Below are 27,363 nucleotides of genomic sequence, written 5' to 3'. Positions count from 1 at the left end.
TAAGTGAATCTGAGGTTGCATTTCTTTTAATACTTCAAATTTTGATGGCTGGAACCTTCCTCTCATGAGCTATGATAGGTTTATTTGAGAACCAGATTGTCTTCAAGCCACACCTTGGTTTGGAACCACATGCCCAAGGGAGAAAGGGTCCATATAACCAGAGTCATCACTACTGCTCTGCTGCACACTGGTTCCATAATATTAGGCCACAAGCATCTCAGCTGCTTATTGATAGATCTCTGAATAATGATAAGGCCTGAGGATATAGCTTCCAAGAAAGCTCTCAAGTTAAAAATAGAGCTCTTAGTGATACCCTGCTCAGCAAAGTTAGCAGTAGCACTATATAAGGAAAGCATGTCAGACTTCAAATAGTGTTGTAACTACAGATCCAGCTATCCCATGTCAGTAAAGACTAATTATTGCTGCTGCTGTGACTTAAATTCTGAAAGTATCAGGGGATGCAAAAAGGAAATGGATCATTCATTTCATAGGTGGTAGAGAAAGGAAATTCCTGGCAGAGAAGGTTGGTGATTGGACTATGCATAGGATACAGAGATGAATAGTGTTCTCTAGGAATGCATCTCTCTACCAGGTTTCTCAGAACTACAAGATACTAAGTATACCCTATCCAGAACAGCTATTCTGTGGTCATATAAATTAGGAAAGCACCAAGATTGTCAAAAACTTAAATACATTCTATATAAATGAGACTGCTGTGAAAATCACTAAAGAAAGATGGAAAAATTGCCAAATGAATTTCACTATGAAACACTTTTGTGGAAAAATCTATATACTCCATATTCTATAAAATGTTGTTCTGGACTCCAACTATCTTTCACATACTTGTTAGCTTATTTTTATCTTACCCTTATTCATATGCAAGTCATTAGACCAATTTTTTTAATTTACAAAATCATAGATACGCCTTTAATCATAGAAAATTAGAAAAATTAGAAAACACCAATAAGCAAAACAAGGAAAACCACTCTGTTCCTCACCCATTGTTATATTTAAAATGTCCCCTACAGGCTCATGTACTTGAAATGCATTTGGATAACAGAGAGCTGTTCATCAGTGGATGAATAGTTTAGTAGCTAACTGTGCTGTTAGAAGCTAAGTCCTGGTTGGAGGTAAATTCTAGGAATGTGACCTGACAGGGTATATTCTTGCCCTCAGCTGCTCTTTTCTTCTGTTTCCTACATACCATGAAGTAAATAGCTTTCCTCCAATATGCCCTATCAAGTATCATATTTCTGCCTTGGAGGCAGCCTATCATGGACCGAATCCCCTGAATCACAAACTAAATTAAACTCCTCCAAGTTTCTGATATTGAATATTTTTCACAGCAACAGGAAAGTGGGCTAATAAGCCCATTAAGACACCTTTTGCTGTCTCCCTCTTTGTTTCCATTACTATTTCTCCATTGCATATTACTCATTTCATGGTACAGAGGTGGGATCAAACCAAAGCTGACCTCAGCATTTTCCTTATCAGAATACCACAGTACCTCTGTTCACAAACTCAGTTCTCTTTGTGATTCTGGTCACAAACCTAACTGGATGAGAATCAAATCAAATTTCCCCATAAGGTCAAGTTTAAACCTAACCACTAAATTTGATTTGGTTTCATCTAACTTGCTTTGTGACCAGAATCTTGAAAAGAATCAAGTTCGTGAACTGAGGTACCAATGTATTGTTCTTTGTCAAACTTTTTGATGGAGTTTTGAGTTTCTATCATATTTTCAAATCATAACTTAATCCCTAACATTGGACCTTTGTTTCTGGGTGATTTTTCCCCATTTATAAGCATTGTCATTGTGTACAACTGAATGTTTGCATTTATCTGTGCTTAAGTTTGATATAAAATCTATCACAGAGTTGTGGTTTTCAGCATTGTTTATCCTAGGACAGAATTCTAATTGGAAGAGGCTCTTGGACCATCAGTTACAGGCTTTATGTTATGAATGAGTGTTTGGATGACTGGTTCAGAGTATGGGCCTGGGTCAGAAAGCTTTGGTGTAAACCCTGACCTTACTCCTTAATATTTTGCTGAATTTCAGTGGATTATGTAACTTCTCCAAGTCTCAGTCCCTACAGCTATAAAATGGGAGTAATATGGTGTACCTCTTTTGAATTAGTATGAAGATTAATGAGGCTGTCACTTAGAAGCACATATGTATGATTGTATGCTTGGAAGGTGTCTCAGTTACTTTTTATTTATTGTTAAGACAAAAATACCTGATGCCCAAAATTAGGGAAGGAAAAGTTTATTTCTTACAGTTTTTGGAGGTTTCATTCCATACTCTGTTGACTCCAAGGCAGGGTGGCATGGTTAGGCCCCTATTCATGACCACCACAAATAGTAAGGCATGAACTGGCAAGAGAGAGACACACCTTTTTCCCACCCATGTATCATACCCTGGCTCCACCCCAGGCAGGTAAAACACTCACACCACCAATCCAAGCACTAGACAATGAACCAATCACAAATGCTAGATTTGGTTGAGTCCATAATTACATGAGGCATGGGGGCCACTGACATAAACCATGACAGGAAGGTAGAAGAGAAGGGAGAAGCATTCAGTACCAAAGACTAAGATGACCTCTATATGCACAAAGTGCTTCTTCCCATTTTTCCTCACTTTTGTGCAGTGGGGAGCCATTTTCAAATGGTGAGAATACAGGAAGTAACAGGAAAGACCTGACTGTGGCCAGTCCCTGAATGTGACTCCCACGTCTGCCACTTATTAGCTCCTTGGCTTGATGTTTTATGTAACTCCCTCTGGTTCCCAGCCTGGGGCATAGATATTAATTAAAGTGTGCCTCACAGAGAGAGTTGGTGTGATGATTCAGTGAGGTCATGGTAGTATATACAGTACCTGTCATATAATAAGCACTTAGTCGGTGACAGCCAGAAAAGTCACTTAACCTCCTCAGCTTCAGTTTCAATATTAGTAAGATAGAAATAATAATGCTTGAGAGGGGTTATCTGTAGAATTAGGATGGAAAAACCTGAAGTCAAAGTAGTAGCATGGTTCTTGACAGTTGCAGGTCTTTCAAACAGGACAACTCTTAGGGCATCTTCTTACTCCTGGGGTTAGAGCTGGGAAGATGTGAAGCTGAGGTCTACTGATGTCACCTGTGCTTTTTCAGTTACTCTTTGGCAGTTTAAACATCTCCAGTTACTCTGGCTCTTAGGTGCTAGGTATACTGTAGCTCACCAAGTGGAAATCACTCAAGTGCACATACGCTAACCTGATCTACTCAGAAATTTTTAAATCTACATTGCTGATTGGTAAAATTCCCGTACAAGAGGAATTTTGATTACATTTTCAATGTAATTTATTTCTGGTGAAATAATAGAAGGGACTGAGGCAACGGGTCCTGATGAAGAATCAAAACTGTGCAATACATTACAAGGATGCTTTAAATATTGTAATGCTTTTTTGAGCTCAAGGAAGGCCTAGAAGTTTTTCAAGCTTTTTAGACCCAGGGAGAAAAACATGTACCAGGAAATTGTGTGAAGTGTGAGGAATCGCAGAATAATTAAGTCTGAAATGTACAACCGCATCTCACCATGAATTCAATCTCAAGACACTTTATGGGCTATAATTCCTGGGAGTCTTTAGGGATGCTTTAATGGCACTTAAAATTAGGCTTGTTCAAATTCTTGTTTATGACCATGCTTCATATTAAAAACCATTATTTTCTATTCATAGCTAAGTTCTACTATTCTCACAAACCAGTAATTCTGTATTCCTTTCAGAATGACTTTATTGCAGTGAAGTTTCCTTGGAAGGTACTTTTGTTTTCTTCAATGCTCTGAAGTGTGAAGTCTACATAATTTGCTAAATGCATCATGTTTACATATGCATAAGCCAGTTACCTCCAAATCACCATCTCCTGCCTGCCCTCTGTGGCTGGATGCTTAAAGAAAATGAAGCTTAATTTTCTGTAAGCAGTGTTCCATGGTTTCTAAGTAAACTTGCAGGGACACAAACTAAATTATGCAGTGGTAACTATGAAAAGTGAAACACCAGCATTGAAACAAACCAGGTGTGTGGAATAGTTCTACCACCGTACAATCAAAATGTGCAAAGAATGTGAAAATGGGATTTTAGGGATCCCAGTCAGCTGCCAGGCTGGGCTGAGGTTTGAGGTCTTCATGATGGGGGCCAGCACCCAACTGCAGACCATCAGACCTAATTTCACTATTGATAATCCTGAACTTAGAATTCCCATGCATCCTGGTGATTCTTATCCTCAGGCGAGGGAACTCTGTGGTAGGAGGATTTTGCCATGTTTTATGTAAGTGTGTAAGGGTGGATGGAGTAAAAGAATATGATTTAAATCATTTAGTTCTGGGTTTAAGTGCTTGCTTTGGCTTTTGTGTTGGGGAGGGAGAGTGAGATGGGAATGTGCCTGGTCTAGGCCTTAGCACTATCAAATGGGCAGTGGACACAGACAGTAGTAGATTGTTCCACCCAGGGCATTCTGGAACTTGACTGAGATGGCTTGGATCTTTATACAGTGTGGGGCATTTTCCCCCAAGTGCATTCTCCATTTGGTTATGTTAGAATTTAGATCTTAAGTATTTCCCCAGAGCTGTGGGTTCAAGCCTTAGACCCCAGCTGAGGGCATGATTAGGAGGTGGCGGGAACATTAATAGATAGGACTTGGTGGGAAGAAATAGATCAGTGGGGAAGTGCCCTTGAAGACTGCAGTATCCTTGGACCCTGGCCTCTTTATCTCTCTTTGCCTTTTTGCTTTTGACTACCATGGGAGGAGTGTCTTTGCTCCATCACCCTCTCTTAACCATAACGTTCTGCCTTGTTAAATACCTGTAGAAATGAGGACAAGAAATTACAGGCCAAAACCTCTAAAGCTAGGAACCAAAACAAAGGAGTAATAAAATCCAAAATGTGTAAATTTTGTTGTAAAAAAAGAGGGGAAAAAAAAGAGCTCTAACGGATATAACAGCAAGTGTGTTTAGGGGTGTTAAATAGCTGACTATATTAATGTTTTTGGATCATTGAAGACAGCTGTTTGCAGTCTCTCTGTTTGAATGTCTACTTTGTATTCTTTGATACTGTGATTTGAGCAACTATTTCCAAGATGATAATATGTAATCTATTAACAGGTGATTTCTTAGTGTTTTTTTTTTTTTGTAGTTCTGTATTACGTGTACCCTTACACCGCTTTGTTTTATTTTGTGTTTTTCTCTTTTTCCTTTTAAATAAAATCTAAAAAAAAAAATTAAACAAAACAAAACAAAACAAACCTTTCTTCCTTTTAGGTTGTTTATCTCAGGTATTTTGTCACCATCACACACACACACACACACACACACACACACACACACACACACACACATAAAAGCTGCCTAACACAGGCTGGTAGTTTAGTCTTTTGGTTTTAGTTCTCCATCTTATCCAAGAAGTACATGCTTGTCACTTGTTTGTTTGATCAGTTTACCATGTGCGTTCTTGGTGCTTTTGTTCTAATGGGAAAAGTTTTTTGACTTAGCTCAAGATATTTGCCTCTTAGTTGTGTGCCTTCTACAAATCTGTCCATGCCTACTTATGACAAGGCAGTGCAGGAAAATACAAGCATGAATATTTAGTAGACTTTTTTGCTCTGATCCCAGAGTCCAAAAGAGACCACAGTAACACAGAAAGGTAGAAGCACATCTAGGGTCCTGGGAACACCCCCAAGGTGTCTTCTTGGTGGTTTTTGAGAGGAAATTCCCTAATGAACACATATTTGAACTGAGCCTTAGCTCTCTTGAAAGTAGCATTCTGGGAGAGAAACACCTCATGTCTCCCTCATTAAAATTCCACCAACTTAGTGGAGGGAAAGCATTCTCCTTTTATAAATCAGGAGAGGGGAGACTGCACACCAGCAAGAGCCATGTCTTAATCATCTCTGTATCCCCCAGTGTCTGGCTCAGAGAATGCTGGTATTGAATTTAGACCTGCCCCAGGTCCCAGAACAAAATGGAGCACAGTACACAGATTGTATTGATTAAAAATTCTTGCATTTAGGGATTATTTTTCCCATTTGGGTTAACAAGAAAAATGTTAGCATGTGGCATAAGAACTGATGGATTGGTGCAAACTGTCTTGACTTACAGTTAACAAGTCTCTTGTGGTTATATCACTCAGGCTTCCTCCCTCCCTACATGCACTGCATTTGTTCATTCATTTATTAACTCATTCAGCAAACTTCAGCCAGCTGCCTGTATACATCAGGTCATGAGCTCAGTGCTAAGGTGATAACGAGGTGAATGTAAGACCCTACCCTTGCTTTCAGGAGCATGTTGGTTAATGCGGGAAATAGACAAGGAAACTGACATTTAGTATTTTGAATATGTGTATATTAACATCAATAAAAAATCCAGGAAATGTGGAAATTCTCCATACAATTTTTGTCTCCCATGGTTCAGCTCCCATCTTCTCCTCAAACAGAAATTGTTATTGGTGGTTTGACCCCTTGAAGAAGTTGGTGCATGTAGAAGCAAATGCAAATAAAAATTTTTGACTCCTATACTTATACAGGTAGTTGCATATAATATATAGTCCTTTGGTTTGTAACTTATGAGTTGTTGAAAAAAAAATATATATATGAAAAGTGATATTATGTTTCATTGAGTATATTAAAGTTAATTTCAATATCAATATTTGAATTGCTTCTAATCTGTTGCTATTTTGTGCAGTACTGTAGTGAATAGCTTTGTACATGTGGCTAAAAACATGAGTTTGTGCATATCTATAGGTTTTAGTTACAAAGTAAAAGTGTAAGGTTAAAACATATAATGACCTTTCTGAACCCCTTTGCCACTGTTGTATCTTTAGAACCAAAATGCAGTTAGGATTTTCTTTGTAACCTGGTTGGGAAATACAATCTTAATCTTTTAATGGGTAAATATAATTCATTCATGTTTATTGATAAAGAAAATCATAGTTGGTCATATCAGCTCTGCTGTTTTTCTTCACATATTTTTACTCCTCTGTGTTCTATGTGTGTATGGGAGGACTTGTGTGTACAATTAGTCTTTATTTATGAGTGGTATCACTTCAGTGATGTGATTAACACCTTTCTTCCTCTCTTCTCTTCTCCTGCATGCTCTCTTTAGTTCTCTCCTCCATTTCTTCTACCACATGATAATAGTTAATATGTTCATCTTCTCAGAGTTTACTTTTGTTCATTCTTATCTACTTGGCATCTTTTAATGTTTTATCTGGACTCTGGCTATTATATATGAGGTAATGGAGAAAATTAATCTACTTCTTTTCCCCTTTTTTAAATGTTAGTTTGTCACTCCTTCACTGTTAGAGCACATCACAGGCTCATTCTTACCTGGCACCTTAATTTGCACCTTTATTCAAAGCTATGTATTTTTCAACATCCTCACAGATGGCAGTGGTGAGCCAATTGGAAGCTCTCTGGAAGGGCTCGTGGGAATACTAGTTCTCAAGTTACTATGTGTCCAGAACTGGTTTCTCTATTATTTATTCTTGGGATAGAGTCTAGAATGATGTAAAATGCTCAGCTTGTTGTTTTCTGGATCAATTTATAACTTCATGCCTGCTAGCACTGACTATTACTGTGCCTAATACCTGAGGGAAGCCTTATTTAATTTCTTTCTCCAAGTTACTCAGTTGTATTTTATGCTATAATCGTATTGATATTCCTTTATTTTGAAATTCTACCAATTTAATTAGGATGGAGCTTAGCCTTAACCATTCGGGGCCTATTTCCCTAACACTGTACATTTTCAAAATATGAGTTCAATTCTTCTTTATGTCCAGAAAGTTTGGCAAGTTATTATAAATATGTCCTGTTCCGTTGTTTTCATTGTCTTTTCAGGGGCATCAGTTACCCTCCTCAGGGGCTCTTCTGCTCTTCTCTGGAGCTGTTACTCTCTAATCGCTTGTGGTTCCTTCTTGGCTCCTCTGCTGTGCCCTCTTGTTTGGCACCCTTCCCACTTGCTGTGCTTTCTTCTGTCTGTTTGCTATAGTTCTTCTAGTTTTGGCTTCATCATTTCCCATGTCTCATCTTCTCTCTTTAAAAACATGATCTGTTGTATTTGTTTATAAATGGGAGTGTTTCATTGAATTCACACTGTTATACCTGGTCTCCATTCTCATGGTTGTTCATTTTTCTGCTTAGTATTCTATGCAGAGTTTTGCTGTTCTGTTTCATAATTTCCTTGGCTTTGTTATTTTCTAATCAACATTCCAGCTCCTTAAAAACAAACAGTTACTAGAATAAGTTAGGTTATATTGATCTGAAGGGGTGTGAACCAGGCTATCTACGGACTTCACAGCCAGAGGCACCCAGTCTTAGCAATTCACCAGTGACAGATGGCTTCTTCCTAATGACTCTTCTCCGTGGTCCTATCTTTTCTGTTTCTGTGAAATATCAGGCCCAAGAGGGTTCCTCTTCTCAGCTGTGCTCACTCCATCTCCAATTTTTCTGCTACTCCCAAGTTTCAATTTGCAGTGAGCCTTTTGCCTACACAAAGAATAATTTTCTAGGCCTTCTCTGAGAACTGCTGCCCCGAGGCTGTTTCCCTCTTTTCCTTAATGCTTTTTCTTCTTACATAGTTTCTGTACCCGCTTTCCTCTTGATCCTTTAGTTCTTTCTAAGTAGTAGAAACTTTTGGTCTGTCACTTCAGGTGAGTTCTTTGCCTCTGGGAAACACATTTTTGCTGTTTTTGGTTTTTGGTTTTTTGTTTTTTGCTTTTTTTCTTGAACTACCTAGACCTTTTACTGTCTACTTCCATCTGGTGGCTTTTTTTATACTTTTCCAGCCTGCAGATTCTTCTTTCCTATTAATTTTAATGAAATTAAAATGTACGGGTGTTTTTCCTATTTATATTGTTGATGCTGTGATATTCAAGAGGGGAAGACAGAAGTTGCTAGCTGTGTCCTGATACCTTTTTAAATATTATATCTCTAGATAGGTAATTTTGATTAAATGTAGCAGTTTTATTAGAAATAGAAATAATGATAGCTAATATTTCATTTATTTTTTAATCTCAAAAGAGATACCTTGTGTGTTAGATGCCAGCAGCTTTGAATATCAAGTCATTGTCCCCATTTATTTCTTGAGGAGGATGACAAACTAGGTTATAGGACCTGATGAGTGGAAGGATTAATGAATGAAAGACTCAGCCTGGCAACATTTGCAGTAGCCTAAGACATCCTTTAGTGTTCCAGGACGTACTTCCTCACATCCTGTGTTATGATCCTGATGCTTCACCATTTTATCTACCAGATCATGAAACCAAATATTCCAGGCTGCTTCTGACCAAGGGCCTCCTGCAAACCTTTCTGCTTGGTCCTCAATGCCAGTTTAAGCCTCCATCTTCTTGCCCTAGATTCAGTAGCCCCTGGACATGCTACATGACCATTTTCACAGAAGGGTGAGAGATGCCATCCCTCTAACTGGTCTGTAAGCTCATGTTACATGCACTCTAGACCAAGTGTCTTAGTTCCTTTATGGTTGATAAGACATAATATCTGACACCGCCAACTAGAAGGAGGAAAGTTTTATTTTGGCTCACAGTTAGAAGAGGTTTCAGTCCATAGTCAGCTGACTCTAAGACAGGGAGGCATAGCAGAGGGGCATCCCAGAGGCAAAAAGAGATTAAGGGAGGACAGAAGGAGCGTCACCCTCCCAGGCCACACCCTTAGTGACCCACCTCCTCAGACCAAGCTTCACCTTCCAACATCACATTTAACTATAAACTCATGAGGAGACAAATCCACTCAGGCTTATCATGCCCCCATGATCCAATAACCTCCAAAAAGCCACATCTATAAGTCTGTGAGGCTTCATTGAGATGTAAACCATAACACCAGGGTGAGGAGGAGAGCTGGGAGAACCAAGAGGAGCTGGTGATTCTCTGCCTTTGGCTTATGTCTGCTATTGGTTACCAACCTAATCTATGTATAAAGGCATCTGGCATTTACCTGATACCAGCAAATAAGAGAGTGGTTCACAAGTTACAGATACCTCCTAGGCTTCCTGTTTCTGCTAGGATCTGATCTCAGATCTCAAAATTGTCATTGTCTGCCACCAATCCCGTGTGCTTTTTCCTCCGTCAGTTACCAATCTAGGTTTATCTCCTGTTTAAGGATGAAAGTATACCTGCTTTAGGCTTGGAAAAACATTGACACCGAAACTACATTGAACAATACCTAGAACTGAATGTCAAATTTGAGCAAATTCAACGGGATGCAAATTGCTCATGAAGAATAGAGAGTGTTCTTATTTATTTTCTGTCCCCACCACCACTTATAGGTCCTTAATGCTATGTCAGAAGTCACCTCTTGGAACATATGTATGCATATATAATGTGTAGTATCGAAGAATATCTTTAGATACACAGAAGATTAAATATTATGTATATTCATACTTTTTATATAATTTATGATTTAGAAATACTTAATCATGCTAAATTTCATGTTTCTATTTCGAGAACTAGTCTTAAGTATAAGTCAGCTTTAATAATCAGCCACTTCATTCAAAATGGTTTCCTCAGATTTCTAAGACCTGCCTACAATACTGTCTTCCTTCCAAGTCCTTCCTGCATCTGAGTCTCAACGAAAGTTCTGGCACCTTCTGACATCCTTCCCTGAACTGTCACTGGTCACTTGAGCAAGTACATTAACAAAGGTCCTGTGATTGTCAGACTGTCAGTCTGACTTTCTGCCAAGGGTTGACCCAGGCAGTGATTCACCATCACCACCCTAGCTCCTTTCAAGCCCTCCACACTGTCTGGCTCTCTCAGTACTGTAGAGAGAGCCTGATCACGTTTTGTCTTACAATTCCTGCCAGTAGCTGAGAATGACAGGTGTCATTTTTCTAGCTTAGTCTTCATTACTTGAGGGCTTAAGGATCCTCGCTGTGCAATCCTTCAATGTAACTGCTGATTATAATTCTGTTTTCTACTATCATTGCTGAACTAGCCCAGGTCTCAAACAAGGAAATGCTGACCTCTGACTAGGAAATACAATTTAAGCCACAATTGGCATTGCTAACCAATATTTTGCATATGCAATAATTTTTTTGCCCTTGAGTGTAAAGAAAACTATAGATTTTATCAGAAGCTTTAAAAGCTTACTTCATCTAATCTTCCTGCTCTAGATTATTCAGAGAGGAAAATAAGTGTTATGCCATTCATGTACATTACAAATGTTGTGCAAGTTCTGAATGTATTTCTTTTTCCAAAGAAGAATTATCATTAGGATCAAGAGAAACATTAAATTCACCTCAAATCAGGTTACCAAGAATAGTCTTAATGGCTTTAACAGGGAAATTTATCTATCTATGCTTGTAGATTGTACCATTAATTAGCTTAACTCATCTTCCCTGTTTAATGTTAGTATTTTAAACTCTTCCAAAGACTGCTTTTAAAGAAGGCTTTTATTAGCAGGTTTCTGAATAATGGGGCCCGAATTCCTATGCTTGTCTTTGTTTTTACGAAATGATGCCTTCTCTACAGATATGAGAACATGCATATATATTGATGTTTTAAGTACCAAAAAATAAAAACTGGATTTGCATGTAATACAATTTGAGCAGGTATAACCTGGCTTAAATCTGTAAGATGATGAATTAGAAATGAGATTCACCTAGGTATGCTCAAGAAATTCTTTTTGTGAGCCCTGATTGTATTTTCTGTTACTCCAATTGCTTACATCTGGGATATCACCATCTATTACTGTCTCAAGATTAAGTGCTACCAGCTCCTGAAGGCCTTTGGAATGGAAGATGATAGTAGTGACCTGTTGATTTTTTAGTCTTCACTCCCACTCGTGAGGTGGACACCTGTACTATACTCTCATCATCCCCATTTTACACATGAAAAAGCAGAGGCTCAGGGAAGAACTCTGACTTGCCTGAAGAGCAGCAATACTTGTTGCTGGTATTTGGATTGTGTGGAACCCCTCAGACTGATTCAAAGCTCAGGGGCATCTAAGGACACCCGAAGGTGTGACCCCACTTGTCTAGCACAAACACATAGCAGAACAGCTATGTAAATATGACTTAGCAGTGAACAAACACACGTATGCCAGCGAGGCCAGCATGTGAGAATGTAAAGATAACAATCTGTATAAGAATTAGACAATGAAGACAGAGGGTGCCTTGCACTGTGCTTTGCTCCATGCTGTCTCCTGTTGTTGCTGATGCTTTCTATGCATGCATTCTTTAACCTGTGGACCTCACCTGTGAAAATCTCTTACGCTCTCCCAGGGGGTAGGCCCACATGGTCCTAGAAACCCCAAGGTAGTGTACTCCAAGCCTCCAAGACACAAGGTAAGATCATTTCCTTGGGGCAGATGGCAGAGGTCGTTAGCATTCTATTGGAAACAGTGTGGAAGAGCAGATGAAGGCATCTTTGCGTACCTGAGTTGTACTGTGGGTATAGCAGAGTAAACTGCTAGTTAAAAGACTTCGATGTGAATCTCACTTTCACCACTCGTTATTTGTATGGCTTGGGAAAGATCATTGAACAGTTCTGTAACACAATGGAAAATCTTATCTTCCTGGATAGCTTTCATGTGCAAATACCATATGCAGGATCTTGATTTCCAAACTTCTGCATGTAGTCAGTGACTGTGCCATCCCATGTCCATAAACACATAGAAGATCATGGCAATATCTACTGAGTGTTAATTTCATAGTAGGTCTGGGCTGAGCACTTAAGTGTAGTCTTGTTTAATCTTTCCTATGATCCTAATGGCTGGATCTATCTTTACCTTCATTCTACAGGTAAAGAAATTGAAGAATGAAAATAACTTGTCCAGTGTCAACCGAGATGGTGGAGCTGCAATCTTTACTCAGCCCTGTCTGACTACAAAACTTGCTTACTCTCTTGCCTCCCCAGAATTCCTTGGCAGCAGAATGACTGGTTATTGCTCCTAAGACTGTGCTAATCAGCATCAACTCTCACTTATTTGCATTCCATTTTATTACAACCCATGTTCCTGAGGGACTTGTAAACTTGCTGTTTCTCTCTCTTTCCAGCTCCCATGACATGCAGCGTCCCCTCCTCAGCTGTTCCAGCACTTAGGCACCTGCTGCGTGCCACATATTCAACAATAGGAGGGATCCAGTCCCTCCTATCCGTTAGGTGGCCAGAAGCATAAAAATGGGATTGTGGAGGGAAGAGTGTGGACTGGGCAGTGGAGGGCATGGCAGGCCAGTCCAGGATGGCATCTTTGCCTTGCTGGAGTCCAGGCTTTGGAAGTGTTACCCAGAATCTAATCTCCACCTTAAAGAAGGCTCAGTTGGACCTTTTACAGGAGCTGCTAATTGCAAACACTCTGAGTGCATTGATCCAGAGCTTCTCTGATTAAGTAATTACCCACAGCAGCACCTAGGAGGGCTGAAAGAGATTAGTGCAAAAGGGTTAGCACCACATCTCCATTGCTAAGAGGCCTCCCAGCTTGCTCCCAGAGAGAACTTGAGTCAGGCCCAACTCTTTAATTATCTTCGGAGGCACTAAAGTTTAAATTAAATTCTGATTGTTTTCATATTAGCTTCTGCTGGAGCCCTGAGCTAAGCATGGGTGAGGCTTAGATGGAAGGAGCAGGTAGGTCTGTGTGATGGGTTGGGCAGTTTTCCCCCTTGGGGCTCTTTAGCTGAAAGATTTCATACATGGAAGAGTGGACCATTGGTTTCCAGGCAGACATTAATAGATATTCTATGATGCTTGTGTGTCAGATTTGCCATTTTCAAACATCCCCAATTGGATGTTTGAAATCACACACACACACACACACACACACACACACCATGGTATCAGTTAGAACTGCTAACTTAGTCATGCATGTTCACTGTCTCTCCCTCCTGCTGGGTTAACACTCCAGCTTTGGATGAAGAATTTCTATCCTTATTCTCATCTCTATTTTGTATCAGCTCCCCAGTGAGTGTTTTCTATATCTAAGCTTGTTTCTTGTCTTCCTCTTTTAAATCTAACCCTCTGAAAGGGTTTTTTAGAGAATCATTCAGATCCCAGCTCAATATTTAAGCTGAGACCAACTTGAGACACCAGCTACAGCTTTGAGTGCACTTTTAAAGCAATTTGGATTTCCTACCTCCTGGTCCTCTGTTAAAACATTTATATAATTTGAAACTTCTTGACCAGATCTTCACTAGCTCTTTGGCTTCGTCTATAGGAGGATAAAGGGGCCATGCAAGATAGGGTAGAGGCATCCAGGGTGGTGATACTATTCAAGGCTGGAACAACGTCTCTCATTCCTAGTAGCTGCTACCTGCAAGATCAAACAGAGCAGCCCTCTCCTTCCTCCTTCATAACATTTCACACACACACACACACACACACACACATATGCGTGGGATTGCAGAAGCCCTAGAACAGCTTCTGTGTCCTATGGCATTAACTACAGGACAGAGACTTTGCCCTCCCATCATCTGGGATCCTCATGCTGTGCTTCAGGCTTTGCTTGAATGTTGTCCACATTCAAATCCATCCTAACTTTTAGCCCTTTAGAGCTCTCTGCCTTTGGCAATGGAGGAGAGGTTCTCAGGTGGGAAAAACATCACATTTGCTTCCCAGGGCTGGACACCTTCCGTGGAGACTGCATGCACCTATTTATACTTGTTTCTTGTATTTTGGTCATATTTTCCAAACAGACAGGAGAAATCTGCTGGGAGGTACCAAATTACCTGAGCCCTTCCCGCCTGCATGCTGTGCCTTCCTGGGGGAGGCAGCTGTCTCTTCTTTCACATTGTGGAGTAATGTGCTGTGGCACTGTACTTTTCTCTAACGAAGCCCCAGTGGCCGCACATGTGACACGCAGTGAGTTGCTCTGCAGTTCTCCTGGAAGCTCACTCTTCTCTCAACAAAGCTAAGAAGGCAAGAGTCTCATTTCCATCCTGTATTGTCCAGGCAGCCACCTTCCTGTATCATCAGGGCTGCTTTTACAAAGGAGGGTCTGACTTTTGACTTCTTTCAACCCAGAGCATGGTCCAAGCATATCAACTATATATCCTAGCATTGGTTGCCCAAAATCCCAGTCCATTCATCCAGGGGTCCAGTCTTGCACACAGCAATAGCCTTAGAAGGCTGGCTTCAAATCCTGTCTTCACCATTTAATAATATTTGACTTGGATTTGTAAACCAATTGTTCATTCATTCATGCTTCTCTTCCATAAATATATTTTTAAGCAACTCTTCCATAGGGTAAGTGCTAGGGTAATACAGATGTAGATGGGATCTTCTCCACTGACACTGTAGAGTTTATCCCCGGAGAGAAGACAGAAACTGCAGTCTCAATCTTGTGGACTTCTATTGAGCCACCTATAAAATAAATAGAGATGTTATTCCTTACAACACCAGCATCTTCTTGGGCTTAAAAATAAAGCATAATAATAAAATTCTACCACATTTTGCAGACATTTGGGATATGAGAAAGGGAATATAAATTTAATGAATCTCTGCTATGTACCAGTAACTGAGCTGTTTCTTTACTGCTATTTTCCACTCTTATTTCATGCCATGAGCTAAGCTTTAGTATTACCATTTTGCAGATGGAAAAATTGCAGGGTACGATAGACAGAAAGAATGTTTTGATAGGTCATCAGTAAGTGTACACTGAGCGCATCCCTTATGCTAGTGACCAGCTGCATACAGTTGAAAGGCAGGATCACAGCAGGCTCATATTACTGTGATGTTGCTGCATCGAATGAGACTTCATAGGCTGGATGAAGGCCATTCAAACAGCAAGGCACTGGGAGCACATCCAAGGGAAACCTCACTAGTTTGAATGATAGGAAGTCCACTGAGAGGGAGTCACTTTAACACTGAGATGAGGGGGACTTTGGCATCAGGAAGGCCCAGAGGTGTATCCATTTGGAAGAGTGTGGGAAGCATAATAAGGCTGGACATGATAGCAAAGAGCAGAGAAGCCAAGGGATGCAGTGAGGGATCCTCTTGCCCACTTAGTTCACATTGTAGAATTTAGATTTAGCCTACAGATTAACTGGGAGCCTCCAAGTGGCTCATTCAGGTAGACAACAAGATCAAATGTCCGTTTTGGGAAGATTACTTTGACTGCTGGATGGAGAAAAGGATGTGTGGTGCAGGATGGAAGACCAATTAGGAACTTGTTTCAGCTGTCTTGTGGGAGGAGATGGAAGTGTAATGGACTAGAATAAAGAAGTTGGATACCAAACAAGCAGCAAACACTTTACAGTGAACAGAGAGATGGAAAAGGCCATGATGATTTCCACATCATTTCTGCTATGTGGCTGTGAGTATATGGTGATACCATTTACTGACTCCTGGAGAAAGCAAGGATGGGGCAGGTGTTTCCAAAGATGCTACTAGCTGTGCTGGAGCAGACTAAGACCATGCAGAAAAGATACCCAATGACCCAACAGAAACAGGCAGGCAAATGGGGAGACATCACTGAAACTGAGGATGCTGAGCAGAAAAAACTGGGAGAAGAACACTAAAAACAAGCTGAAAGCCAGGTGGAGGCCAGAAGGAAGCAGAATTGAACATAGGAGACCTAGAAGGCTAACTGGGGCTCATCTACCCAGTAAAGTGATGTAGTGGGAAGGTGGATCAGGTCTTAGTCTTCATAATTTAACCAAATGCTACCCAGGATAACACTCTCTTTCCTCTGAAGATTTTGACACTGGTGGTCTGAGCACTTGTTCCTCTCACCAAGAGGGATGGAGAAGCCAGAAGGAGCTCTCACTAGAAATGGCAAGGATTGGCCTGTCTTAGGGCAGGGTGGAGGACTGGCAAATGGATGTGGTTTTACAGTTCACTTACCCCCAAAATTAATTTTCCCTGGGAAGGAACAAAGTATGTTGGAAGTATCTTTTGGGTTCCTCATTTCTGGAAATATGAATCCAAAGTTCCTGTGTCTGGGGTGCTGATTGATACCTTATCAGATGAGCGCGCACACACACACTTCCCCCAGCCAAACTATGTATGTGGCTAAATGTGAACAAATGGCTCTTTGCAGGCTGTTACCTTGCTTTTCCTCTGGACTGTGTGAATCCCCAGGAGAACCGTGCCAGGCTTTCTCCTCCTGTGGACCCCTTTGATGAGGACACTATGAGTGAAGAGGGCCCATAACAGCATCTCCTGTCTCCATTTCAGTTTTCTGATCTCTCTCCCTGTACTAATGCCAGTGGCTCCCTGCTGTGCAGTTGTCCGAGTGACAAATTCACTCTTTCAAGATTCCAGTGCCTGATTCTATCAGATGCCCACAGCCTATGTACTTTGAGACGCCTGTGGGAAAAGCAGCAGTCTTGTGAAGACACAGATTACCTGCACATCTGTCTGGGTTTAGTTTAACACGACTGATTAATTTATCTTGCAGTGTGTGATTAACTTTGTAAGTCGACTTAGCAATTTCCTCAGCTCAGAGAATATTTAGAATAGATAGTGTGCATAGCAATAGAGAAAAAGATAGATGTTATTAATTTTTCCTTTTCAAATGTAAGATTGACTATAGAGCCTACATGCTATTCCCCTCAGAATATTGCACCACATGCTTTCTTGTTTAAAATGGTACAGTGTCAGAAAAGTGAAGGCTTGATCCCCTAGAGCCTGAAACTTGGGATAAGTGTGTTAGTGAGCTTATTCTTGGGATAAGACTTGGTATCAAGGCAATAGCGTGAATTCCTGATTTTACCAACAGCTGCTTCCTCTCCAATCTGTGAGCTTAGCTTGGTACAGGATGATGGATCCAGACTGGCAGGGATTTATTTTCTTCATTGTCACTCATCGTAAAACACTGAAGGGATAGAGGGACACCGATTTGAATATAAGGATGCAATGGTGAACCTCCAGAAAGCTGGAAATCCTCTTCACTCAACAGTATGTGGTGCAGCATTTTGCTAGGTGAAACAGTCCTGTATATGTGTTCTCCAGTGTGGAGACAACTGGTTAATTGTGACTATTCAGCGTACGTAATGGAACATACAACTAAGGGACTAAATTTCACTGATTTTTTTTGGCTAATGGCAACTTATTGGATAACACAAGTATTCTCTTTACCTTTTTCTAGGATAGAAAAGACCAAGGTCATTTGGGTGCATTAGTCTTAACTGATTTTCTGAATGCTGTTGCTTGCTCTAAGATTACTTACAAATCTTCAATTTAACAAACAACAATTGTCATAATAAAAATCATAGAAGGTATATCCCTGAGTAGTTACTATATGCCATGTACTTTCCTAAGAACTCTACACACATTGTCTCATTTATGGTCACTGAATAATGCTGTTATCCTAATTTATAGGTGTAAGTTTGAGAAATTAAGTGACTGCTCTGAGGTCACCTAGCCAGTGAATGGCAAAGCTGAGATTCATTCCAAGCTTTGACTCCAACCTGTTATATCTGCTACCAGTCAAGACATTTGTTAGTGCCATTTCTGGGTGGGTGTTTAAAAATAGTTATATCCTAGTTATAAGAAGCAACAGTGTCTTGAGATCATTAACAAATTGGGTGTAAACACTGGACACACATTCACCCTGAGCTCTGTAGAGTTTAAAGTCTGGATCTTAGCTGGAATGAAGGCAACAGTAACAATGACGGCACTCAGGTTGCACAGCTCAGCCTGGGCCTGGGCATCTCTCCTGTAGGTCAGAGCATGCAGGGAGATCTTTCCTGCCTGAGATCTAGGAAACTGATCTTCCACGGGACGCCTGGTTGAAGGACAGGCTGGATGAACATGCAGAAGTGAAGAAGAACAAGGAGATTGTACTCTTTCATTTCCCTGACCCTGACCCTGACCCTGACCTCTGTGGGGCAAACAGATGGGGCCTGCCTTCCTCAGTTCAGTCAGGGCCTGTGCTGTGTGGAGACTGGATTGGGGTTTATTTACTTCTCTGTCATTGCCCCTGTACTCTCTTGTGTCACTGTGCTCTGCGCCCTAGTATGTATTGCTCAACTGCTTACCTGTTTGACCTTGTGACTTAGAATTTGGGAAAATGTGACATTTGTGTGATTCGGTTCCTTATACACTTGCTATTCTTTGGGATTTTTGTCTCCTCTCTTCCCTTGCTAAGGTCACAAAGGGCACTGCTGGTTTTGTGTGTCTTAGTGGTATGATACTGCCTGGGAAGTCAGCTCTTTTCTCTGCACCTTTTTCGTCCTTTGGGACTTCTCAAGACTTAGCCAGTCTTGCAGAAGACTTTTAGGTTGTTCATTCACCTCCTCACCTGCCTGCCCACCTATGAATCTGAATTTCTTCAGGACTATCCATCTGCCTCAACTACTCTGCTATACCTTATAAAATGAACCAGCTAGTGAAGAATGGGCTGAGAGAAAAAGTGCTCCCATAGAGCGGGCATTCCTCTATTACTGGTAGAATATCAGAGTCCATAGGAAGGCTGGCAGAGTAGGCCAAATCCAAAGATGCAAACAATAGGCAAAAACAAAACTTGGGGACCTGATGTTCCTGGGATTTTTTCATGTCCTGGGCAGTGTCTCCATAATGGTATTAGCTATCCAATGGTAATCTCTTGGTGTGAGTATAATGGAAAATGTAATTTTCTTTAGCAAAACTTCACCAGCAAGTTTTATGGGGTTAACAAGATGGATCATGTCATTCTGTGGAGGATGATAACAACCGTATGGGCTGTACAGGTTGCTTTAAGAGCTGGGAGGAAGTCCAGATTCCAGCATCAGAAACACTGCTCACTCCAGGAATTCAGATTTTTTCTGTCCCACTCTGTTCTTGTGATGACAGCATCCTTTGTGCACTTTAAGTGGAAAGGGGCAGTTACACCATGGTGTGCCAGGGATGTTTGCAATGAGTGGGTTTGGCGATAACCCCACCCATTCAGGACAGTAGCACAGGGACTCACCAGTGTGCTGTGTGTTTTTTTCCAGCCTGCACAGACAAGGAGCTGAGGAATCTCGCTTCCCGGCTGAAAGACTGGTTTGGAGCTCTTCATGAGGATGCAAACAGGGTTATCAAACCCACCAGCTCTGACACAGCACAAGGCAGTAAGACTACTCTACTTTTACTAATTTACTTCATTGTAAATATTACATTTGCTGATTTGGTAGACATTATTGAGTTAGCAGGAGCATTTGAAAGTCAAGAAACTACATTAAAACGTACTTCAGTTTTTAAAGTATTAACATGTGGAGGACAGGATGATGCTTTAGAACCAAGGAAAATTATATATTTTTGTAACTGATTTAAAAATATGTTTAATATTATAGATTTTAGAAAATATACTAAATTTATTTAAAATTACATAATTCCACCATTGTATCAACTGTAAGCATGCTTTGGTATATACTTCAAGGTGTTTTCTTTATCATATATAAAAATGTATTTGTCTATGATTATAAAATTTGGGTCACGTTTTGCAGACTGTTTTGTAATCTTCTATAATTGTGACTATCTGCTCTTGTTGTGGAGTAGTGCTCTCTTTACAGTATCTACCTAGAATCCTAATGTATGTGTTTAACTATTAGACTAGACCTGTATTTGGGGATCATTAATGTTTCTGATATTCAGGGATATAAACAACCCTGTGGCACACATCTTTGATAATCTGTCTTTGTGCATACTACCCAGGTTGAATTTTGTTTTCCCTAGAGTGTCCTGGCTGCTTTTGCCCCCTCTCTCACCATTACCATGCCTCCACCTCAGAGAGGTACCACTCCTCAGCTGCCGAGTGGGCAGAATTCTCCCCTGTTGGCAGCTGGAGAGAAGACGAAAAGTGGGGCTTGCTCTTTCATTCTGATAGGTGGGGTCTCTCCATGTGTTCTACTCAAAGATGATGAGCGATGGACTTCCCCACCTTGGGACCAACAGGCACAGAATAGATTGCTGATCAACATCTTTGCTTAAATGCATGTGGTTCCGCCTAATGTGTTCACCGTAGCATCTTCATGTTACTTGATCAAAGGTAGAAACACATTGTTTAAAGCACAATATTTTGCCCCATTCCTGACTCCACACTTGTCTGGGTGGAAGTAGGTATCAGAAGTCACATCATCAACCTCTGAATTCAGTATGACCAGCACTAGTCTTCAACTGAATAAAACTGCTCTTTAACCAGTGGCAATGGTAGAATCCTACAGTCCCGGCTACTCAGCTTGAGCTCAGGAGTTTGAGGCCAACCTGGACAACACAAGGGAGATGAAAACAAAACAACAACAACAACAAAAATCTTTTTACTCTTTGGTTGTTATTTGCTGTTTCTAGCCTTTGAAAGATACCAGTGGAAAGTACTGAGACAGGGGTCATTTAATAGCTTGAATGTTTTACCCAAAAGAAGAGGGATAGAGGAATGAAGAAAAGGAAATAAAAAAAATTAAGGTGTGTTATGTATCTGTACTAAGTCTGCATGATGAATATAATTATTATGTACTGTAACATGCAATAAAGTGAAAATAAATTTAGAAAAATGGAAGCAAACACTGAAGTGGGGGGAGTTTGGAAATAGGCAGCGATTGCTTCCTGGGATCTAAAGTGTTCTGAAGGTGGTTCTCAGTGATGGTGTCTGCAGGAAAGGTGAAACGGGACAGTTATTTGTTTGTTTGCTTTCTATTCTTGCTGGAGGTTCCCTGGGAGTTTTTGGACAATTAATTTGCAGATAGTAGAGAAACTTTTTCTCTAGGTCCTCAAGGAGCAGACTGGCCCTTGAGTTTTCTGAACGGTCGTTCAGCATGCAGCAGATTGACCAGAGGAGAGCAGCTCCGTGTAACCTGCAGTCCCCAGAGGCTCCTTCTGCAGACAGCTGGGAGCCTGCAAATGACTGGTTTAGCCAGGAGCAAATTGAGTCCCCAAAGAGGCGTTCGGTTTGATGTCCTAAAGCAAGTGAAGGGAAGAAAATACAAGGAATGCTGGATAAGCCCACAAGGCCAAGAAGAGAATGACGGTTTTATCAGTCTGCAATTCTGAAAGAGCTAAAACCTAGGTTGCACACTTGAGTCCACCGGGATCCTCTGCCCTTGCAGTCACAGACACCCTATCCTAGACCCTTGTGAGTGGGAAAGTGTGTCTACTGTCCAACTAGCTTGGCATTTCTTTCTGGCTGTCTATCAGCAGTAAACTACTCTTTCTTGTGTATAAAATTGATTCCAATTATATATTCTATACACAGGTATATAATAATGTCTAAGGACATCATTGGTACAGAGACAGTTTATAGTCATGACATTCAATCAAAGATCCATATTATGTCCCATGGCCTCTTTTGAAATATGGGGGATTTTCTTTTTAAAAAAGTGTTCTAAAGTATCAAAATGAGTAAGTTTTAAAATGCAAATATTTTATGTTTGAAAGGGTTAACTTAAAGATACCCAGAAAACTTCTCACGGCAAATATTTTTATTGATACTACATGGCTGTCATGGCTGAGGCTACTGAAGGAAACAAGGGAGTCTGTCTGCAGGGAGCTTACAGTCTTATTAATAAGCATCAGTAATAAGGGAAAGCACAGGCTTCTACTGGGAGCTCAGAGGAGGTGCTGCTGAGCTCTGGACGTGGAAGTCCTTTCCATAAAAGGTACTGCTTTAGGCAGGGTGGGCAATTTTGCTGTGTCTCATATATTGCTGGTCAGACAAGGATTCCTGGCAGCAAATGTGGGAACCAATGGCCATGCTGTTCATCAGAACCATGGGAGTGGGCCATCTACCCCACCAAGACTGGCCAAGGCAGTCTCTGTACTGCTGTCTCTCACCCATCTTTCCCTGATGTGCCACTGTGCACCTAAGTATGGCCAGATCCACTAAGGTAGAAGGGAGCCTTGCGAGAAGAGGTACTGAAGGTGTAGACTCAGAACCAGGCTTTCTGGGTTTGAATTCCAGTTCTAGAGTTGTGATTTTGAACAAGCAAGCTCTGAACCTTATTCTCAGATTTGTAAAGTGGGGATGATATGGTACCATTTGGCAGGATTGCTGCAAGGATTTAGTTAGAAAAATAAAGTGCTTGTAAGAGTGCTTGATACGTAGCAACACAAAAGTTCATCAGTATGCCAGGAAAATGAGCCCAGTGTTCTAAAGTATCAAAATGAGTAATCGAGTGTATAGAGTAACACAAGACTGTACTATGCTGTTGGCTCTGAGAGAAAGGGACGTGGTAGATTTGGGCCATGCCTCTTCTGGGGTTCATATTGTCATCTCAGTATCTCTGGTGTAGAGATAAGTGTTATTATTGAAATCCATAGTTTCTATTTTGAAAAGAAATAATTCTTTAAAAAAGCTATTTCCCCTCCCATGGATGGGGAAATGAGAAAGAAATTATTGTCTTAGTTCATTTGGGTTCCATCTCATGCATCTCATTAGGGGATTACAGAGAAGGAGAGAGGACAGAAGCAGCACCTGGCTTGTTTTGCCATTAGTGTTCAGAATGCTTGGATTTAACAGTCCTCTGGGACATAATCAGTGCTTCTGGATTATGCTGCATCGTTTTATTTCACTGGTATTTATTATGCATCTTTTGTTTTGTTTTCATTTTCCTCCTAAGTATAAAGGTATAGCTTGCAGAATAACTTACATTTCTTATTCACTGTGCTATATTTTTCCTTTTAAGCATACTCATTTTAAGTAAGTCTAGACAACAAAACCATATTCACATCACAAATGTGAGCATTGGGGATTTGTTCCCTTTAGAACATAGTTTTCTCAAATATTGATTTTGTGCATTTTTATATGTTTAGTTTAATAAACAATAGCAAAATATTCTAGCATGCCACTGAGACTATTCAGGCAAGGCAGCAGTTGGAGGGTGCTCTTCTTATGGCAGAAAGCTGCAAGTTCAGGGTGGCGAAGTCCAGGATGACGGATGGTGGCAGAGATGTGCATTTCTCCCGCAGGGTTTGACACCAGCATCCTGCCCATCTGCAAGGACTCCCTGGGCTGGATGTTCAACAAGTTGGATATGAACTATGACCTTCTGCTGGACCACTCAGAGATCAATGCCATTTACCTGGATAAGTATGAGCCGTGCATCAAGCCACTCTTCAACTCTTGTGACTCCTTCAAGGATGGCAAACTCTCCAACAACGAGTGGTGCTATTGCTTCCAGAAGCCTGGAGGTATGTCCAGAAAGAAGTGAGGTCCAGATCCCAGTTTACCTGTGCAGGCTTGGGAAGCCTAATTCATACACAGCAAGGTGGCAGAATGATCAGGGCACTAAAAGCACAGCTAGAGAATAAAGAATTCAACCCACTGAATGGTAGGCCCACAGTTTCGTTTCTAATACATCTTTACTTCTAACATAGTATATTAGAAAACTAAGTATATCATCAAGGAATCTTTTGAGTTGTTCCTTCCTTTAGAAAAATTTCCCAACTATACAGTATCTCAGTATTTTCATCTATAAATTGGATATACAGAAGCCTCCCATACATAATTCCCAATGACAATTTGAGATTCTCAGTGTGGAAAAATACTGTAAAAATATAAGAATATCATAATGCCTTTTGTCACACAAACATTTCATGTTCCCCTTAAAGAAAGGCACTTGTCTATACGTTTATACTTAATGTTTTAGACATTAAGGATATTTTTAGATATCAAGGATATTTTAGACATTAAGGATATTTTGGATATAAATGCCAGTTAATGAAGGAAGATTTTGGGGAATATAGGAAAGATTAACTAGAGTCAGACAGGAGACACATCCTATAGAGCTGTTTGGAGCAGAAACAGGAGTCCAGTGGCAGGTGCTCTCGATTCTTGTGAGGTGCCTTGGGTCTGGATATGAAGCTGTCCATCTCAGCTTCCAGGGGACTGTGACCATGACCATCCACAGTTTAAGGCTCCAACAGACACTGGCTGGCATTTGCAGTGCAATCCTGATACCCAGAAACAGTCTGGTCCAGCATGGGTCAGGGATCTTGGTCAAGCGAGGGCTGGCAGGCCTTACCCACAAGACAAGACAATAGTTACTGAGAGTGTGTACATTGTGCATGTATGCCTAGATAATATAAGCATACAGCACTGCACTGCAAAAGGACATGAAGTGAACACGAATGTGTAAACACATTACAACACACAGTGCTAGAAACAGTTACCATTCAGAAACCATGTGACTCTTTAAATCTGAGCATTGTCCCCAGTCTGGACTCTAAAGAAATCGTACTGGTTTTCACTCACCAAAAATGCTCAAGAATTCCTCTTTTCCCATGGTGTTATGAAACTTTATGATCATTGCCTATCAGTAGGCTTTATTTCATTTCTCTTACCACATAGGTTGAATATTTTTACTCTTCTTCGCCACTCAGATTTCTTTGAAATGCTGTATGTTCTTTGTACCTTGTTTTCCTCTTAGACTCATATATTTTCGTTTTAATAGTAAATTCTGTATTAAGGAAATTGGAACTTCCATAATCATAGATATTACAAATATTTTCCCTCCTTTAAACTTCGTACACTTTTTACTAGGGAGATATTTTAAATTTTTAAACAGTTAATGCCTTCACTGCTTTATTCTCTGGTTTGTTTGAAGCTGTAAAGCTTACATTAAGCTTAGAAAGGTATTTATCACTTTAGATAGTAAAGCAATTTTCTTATGTTTTCCTCCATATCTTTGGTTTTATTGTTTAAATTTTATATCAGTAGGCTTTTTGTGTGTATATACACAAGCAAGATTCCAGCCTCTTTCCTCAGCCCTCGAAATGAGTATCTAGTTGCCTTTCTGTCATTTATTGACAAATTTATCTTCCTCCCAGCAATTTGGGATACCATCTATAACTGCAATTGTGCACCACGCGTGTACCCATTCATCTTACGTGTGTTCTCAAACACTCTATCGTCTTCATAGACCATTTCTATACATTTAAATCATAGTTGTTATATAGTATGTGTTAGCATCTGCTAGGCCCCTTCTTTCTTGCCATTAATCTTTTTTTTCCCCAGAATTTATTTTCCTGGAAATTCACATGTTTTTCTTCCTCTGCAAACTGTTTTTCCATTTAAAAATAAGTTTCTGCTAGCTGTAGAACACTGAATTCTGTTATTTTAGAACAGTATTTGTCTGTTCAACCAGTGTTACATTTTTAAGTTTTGTTCTCACCATTTTCTTTGTGTTATTAGTACCACTGGAAATGAACAGTTTTTCCCATTATGGTTCCTCACTAGTGGTTGTTTCAATATTAATTTTGTTTTTAACTGCCTTACTAAATTTCCATTTTGTTTATGACTTATTCTGGTTGCTTTGCTTGGGTATCATCTGCAAATAGAGAACAATCTTTCTCTTTTCAGCTTTTACACCTCATTTCTTTCTGTTTCCTAATTACATCATCTAGTAACTATAAATTGACATTAAATAATACCTACATTTTATACTTTTTAATAAATACCTTAGTGATGCCGCATTAAGCTTAATTCTAGTTTTAGGCTTGAATTCATCTAAAATCATGTGTGTTTTTTAAGCTGTGTTTCTTAAAGAGCCTGAGTTTGAAAGATGCATCTTGATGTGCGGTACCAGGGAGAAGTGACAGCCTTACTCACAACGTAGAGCCAGCCACTTTGCTGAGGCTGGCCCTCAGGATGGGTTGCCCTTTCTGCCACTGCTCTGGGAAGCTGGGACCCTTCACTGGGGCAAGGTTGTACATGGATTCATTTAGCACAGTAATTTGTTCAAGTTCTTCACATCTCATTTTTTAACTGTGGATTTCTCTCATTTTCCTAATACTTTTATTAGAGCCTCATTACCTCCCTCCTTGCTCCATAATCAATTGTGGGATTTCTATTTTACTTCCATATTAATTGAATTTATTTTATCTAGAAACGAAGAGGATGCAAAACATGAGGATGAAGTCAGATTTAGTGTTCTCTGTTTATTAGCATGTATTTTGGAGGTCCAGATTTTTCTCTACAGCGCTGCTTTAGTTAGTAACTATAGGTATAGATTGTTGATATTTTTATTATGATTAACTTGGTGATTTTCCACCGTAGGGGTCCTGAATGTGTGTTTTTTTTTTTTTTTTTTTTTTTTTTTTTTTTTTTTTTTTTTTTTTTTGACTGCAGATGAACTTAAAACAGCACTCTTAAAGGGGAGATCATTTTGAGAAGTTTTATCATCATTATTATTATTTTGCTAAGTTTGAATTTCACAATTTGTTTTTTCTACAATTCTCTTGGTAGTTGCCTTTCTTCAATGTTTGAACTATTTCAGTTTCATTTAGCCTTGAAAAACCAAGTATAAACTTTCTGGAGTCCTACTTTTTTTAAAAAACACACTATTCTTCTATTGATGTAGCTACAAAAAATGTAAACCATTATAATATTCTCTATTTTATTCATGATGTAAGCACTTTGCCTGAAAGCCGAAAGAATTCTGTGTGCTTTTCAAGGACATTAATTCCTGGGCCATATTTTAATCATGCTT

General features: G+C 40.0%; 1 protein-coding gene across 2 annotated transcripts in view; it reads left to right on the top strand.

Moving 5' to 3' along the window:
* The window catches only part of Spock1 (SPARC (osteonectin), cwcv and kazal like domains proteoglycan 1), a 666,821-nt gene that overhangs the window by 627,961 nt on the left and 11,497 nt on the right, over window positions 1-27,363 (top strand). For both annotated transcript variants that reach the window (XM_063230934.1, XM_063230933.1), the window contains 2 exons: window positions 19,897-20,013; window positions 23,843-24,064. In XM_063230934.1, the coding sequence (XP_063087004.1) occupies window positions 19,897-20,013; window positions 23,843-24,064 (339 nt within the window). The remainder of the gene's footprint in view (window positions 1-19,896; window positions 20,014-23,842; window positions 24,065-27,363) is intronic.

The sequence above is a fragment of the Cavia porcellus genome, unplaced genomic scaffold (assembly GCF_034190915.1).
Source record: "Cavia porcellus strain 051 isolate PalLab524CR breed Dunkin Hartley unplaced genomic scaffold, mCavPor4.1 scaffold_19, whole genome shotgun sequence".
Classification (NCBI taxonomy): Eukaryota; Metazoa; Chordata; class Mammalia; order Rodentia; family Caviidae; genus Cavia; species Cavia porcellus.
This window is presented reverse-complemented; position numbering and strand designations above follow the sequence as displayed.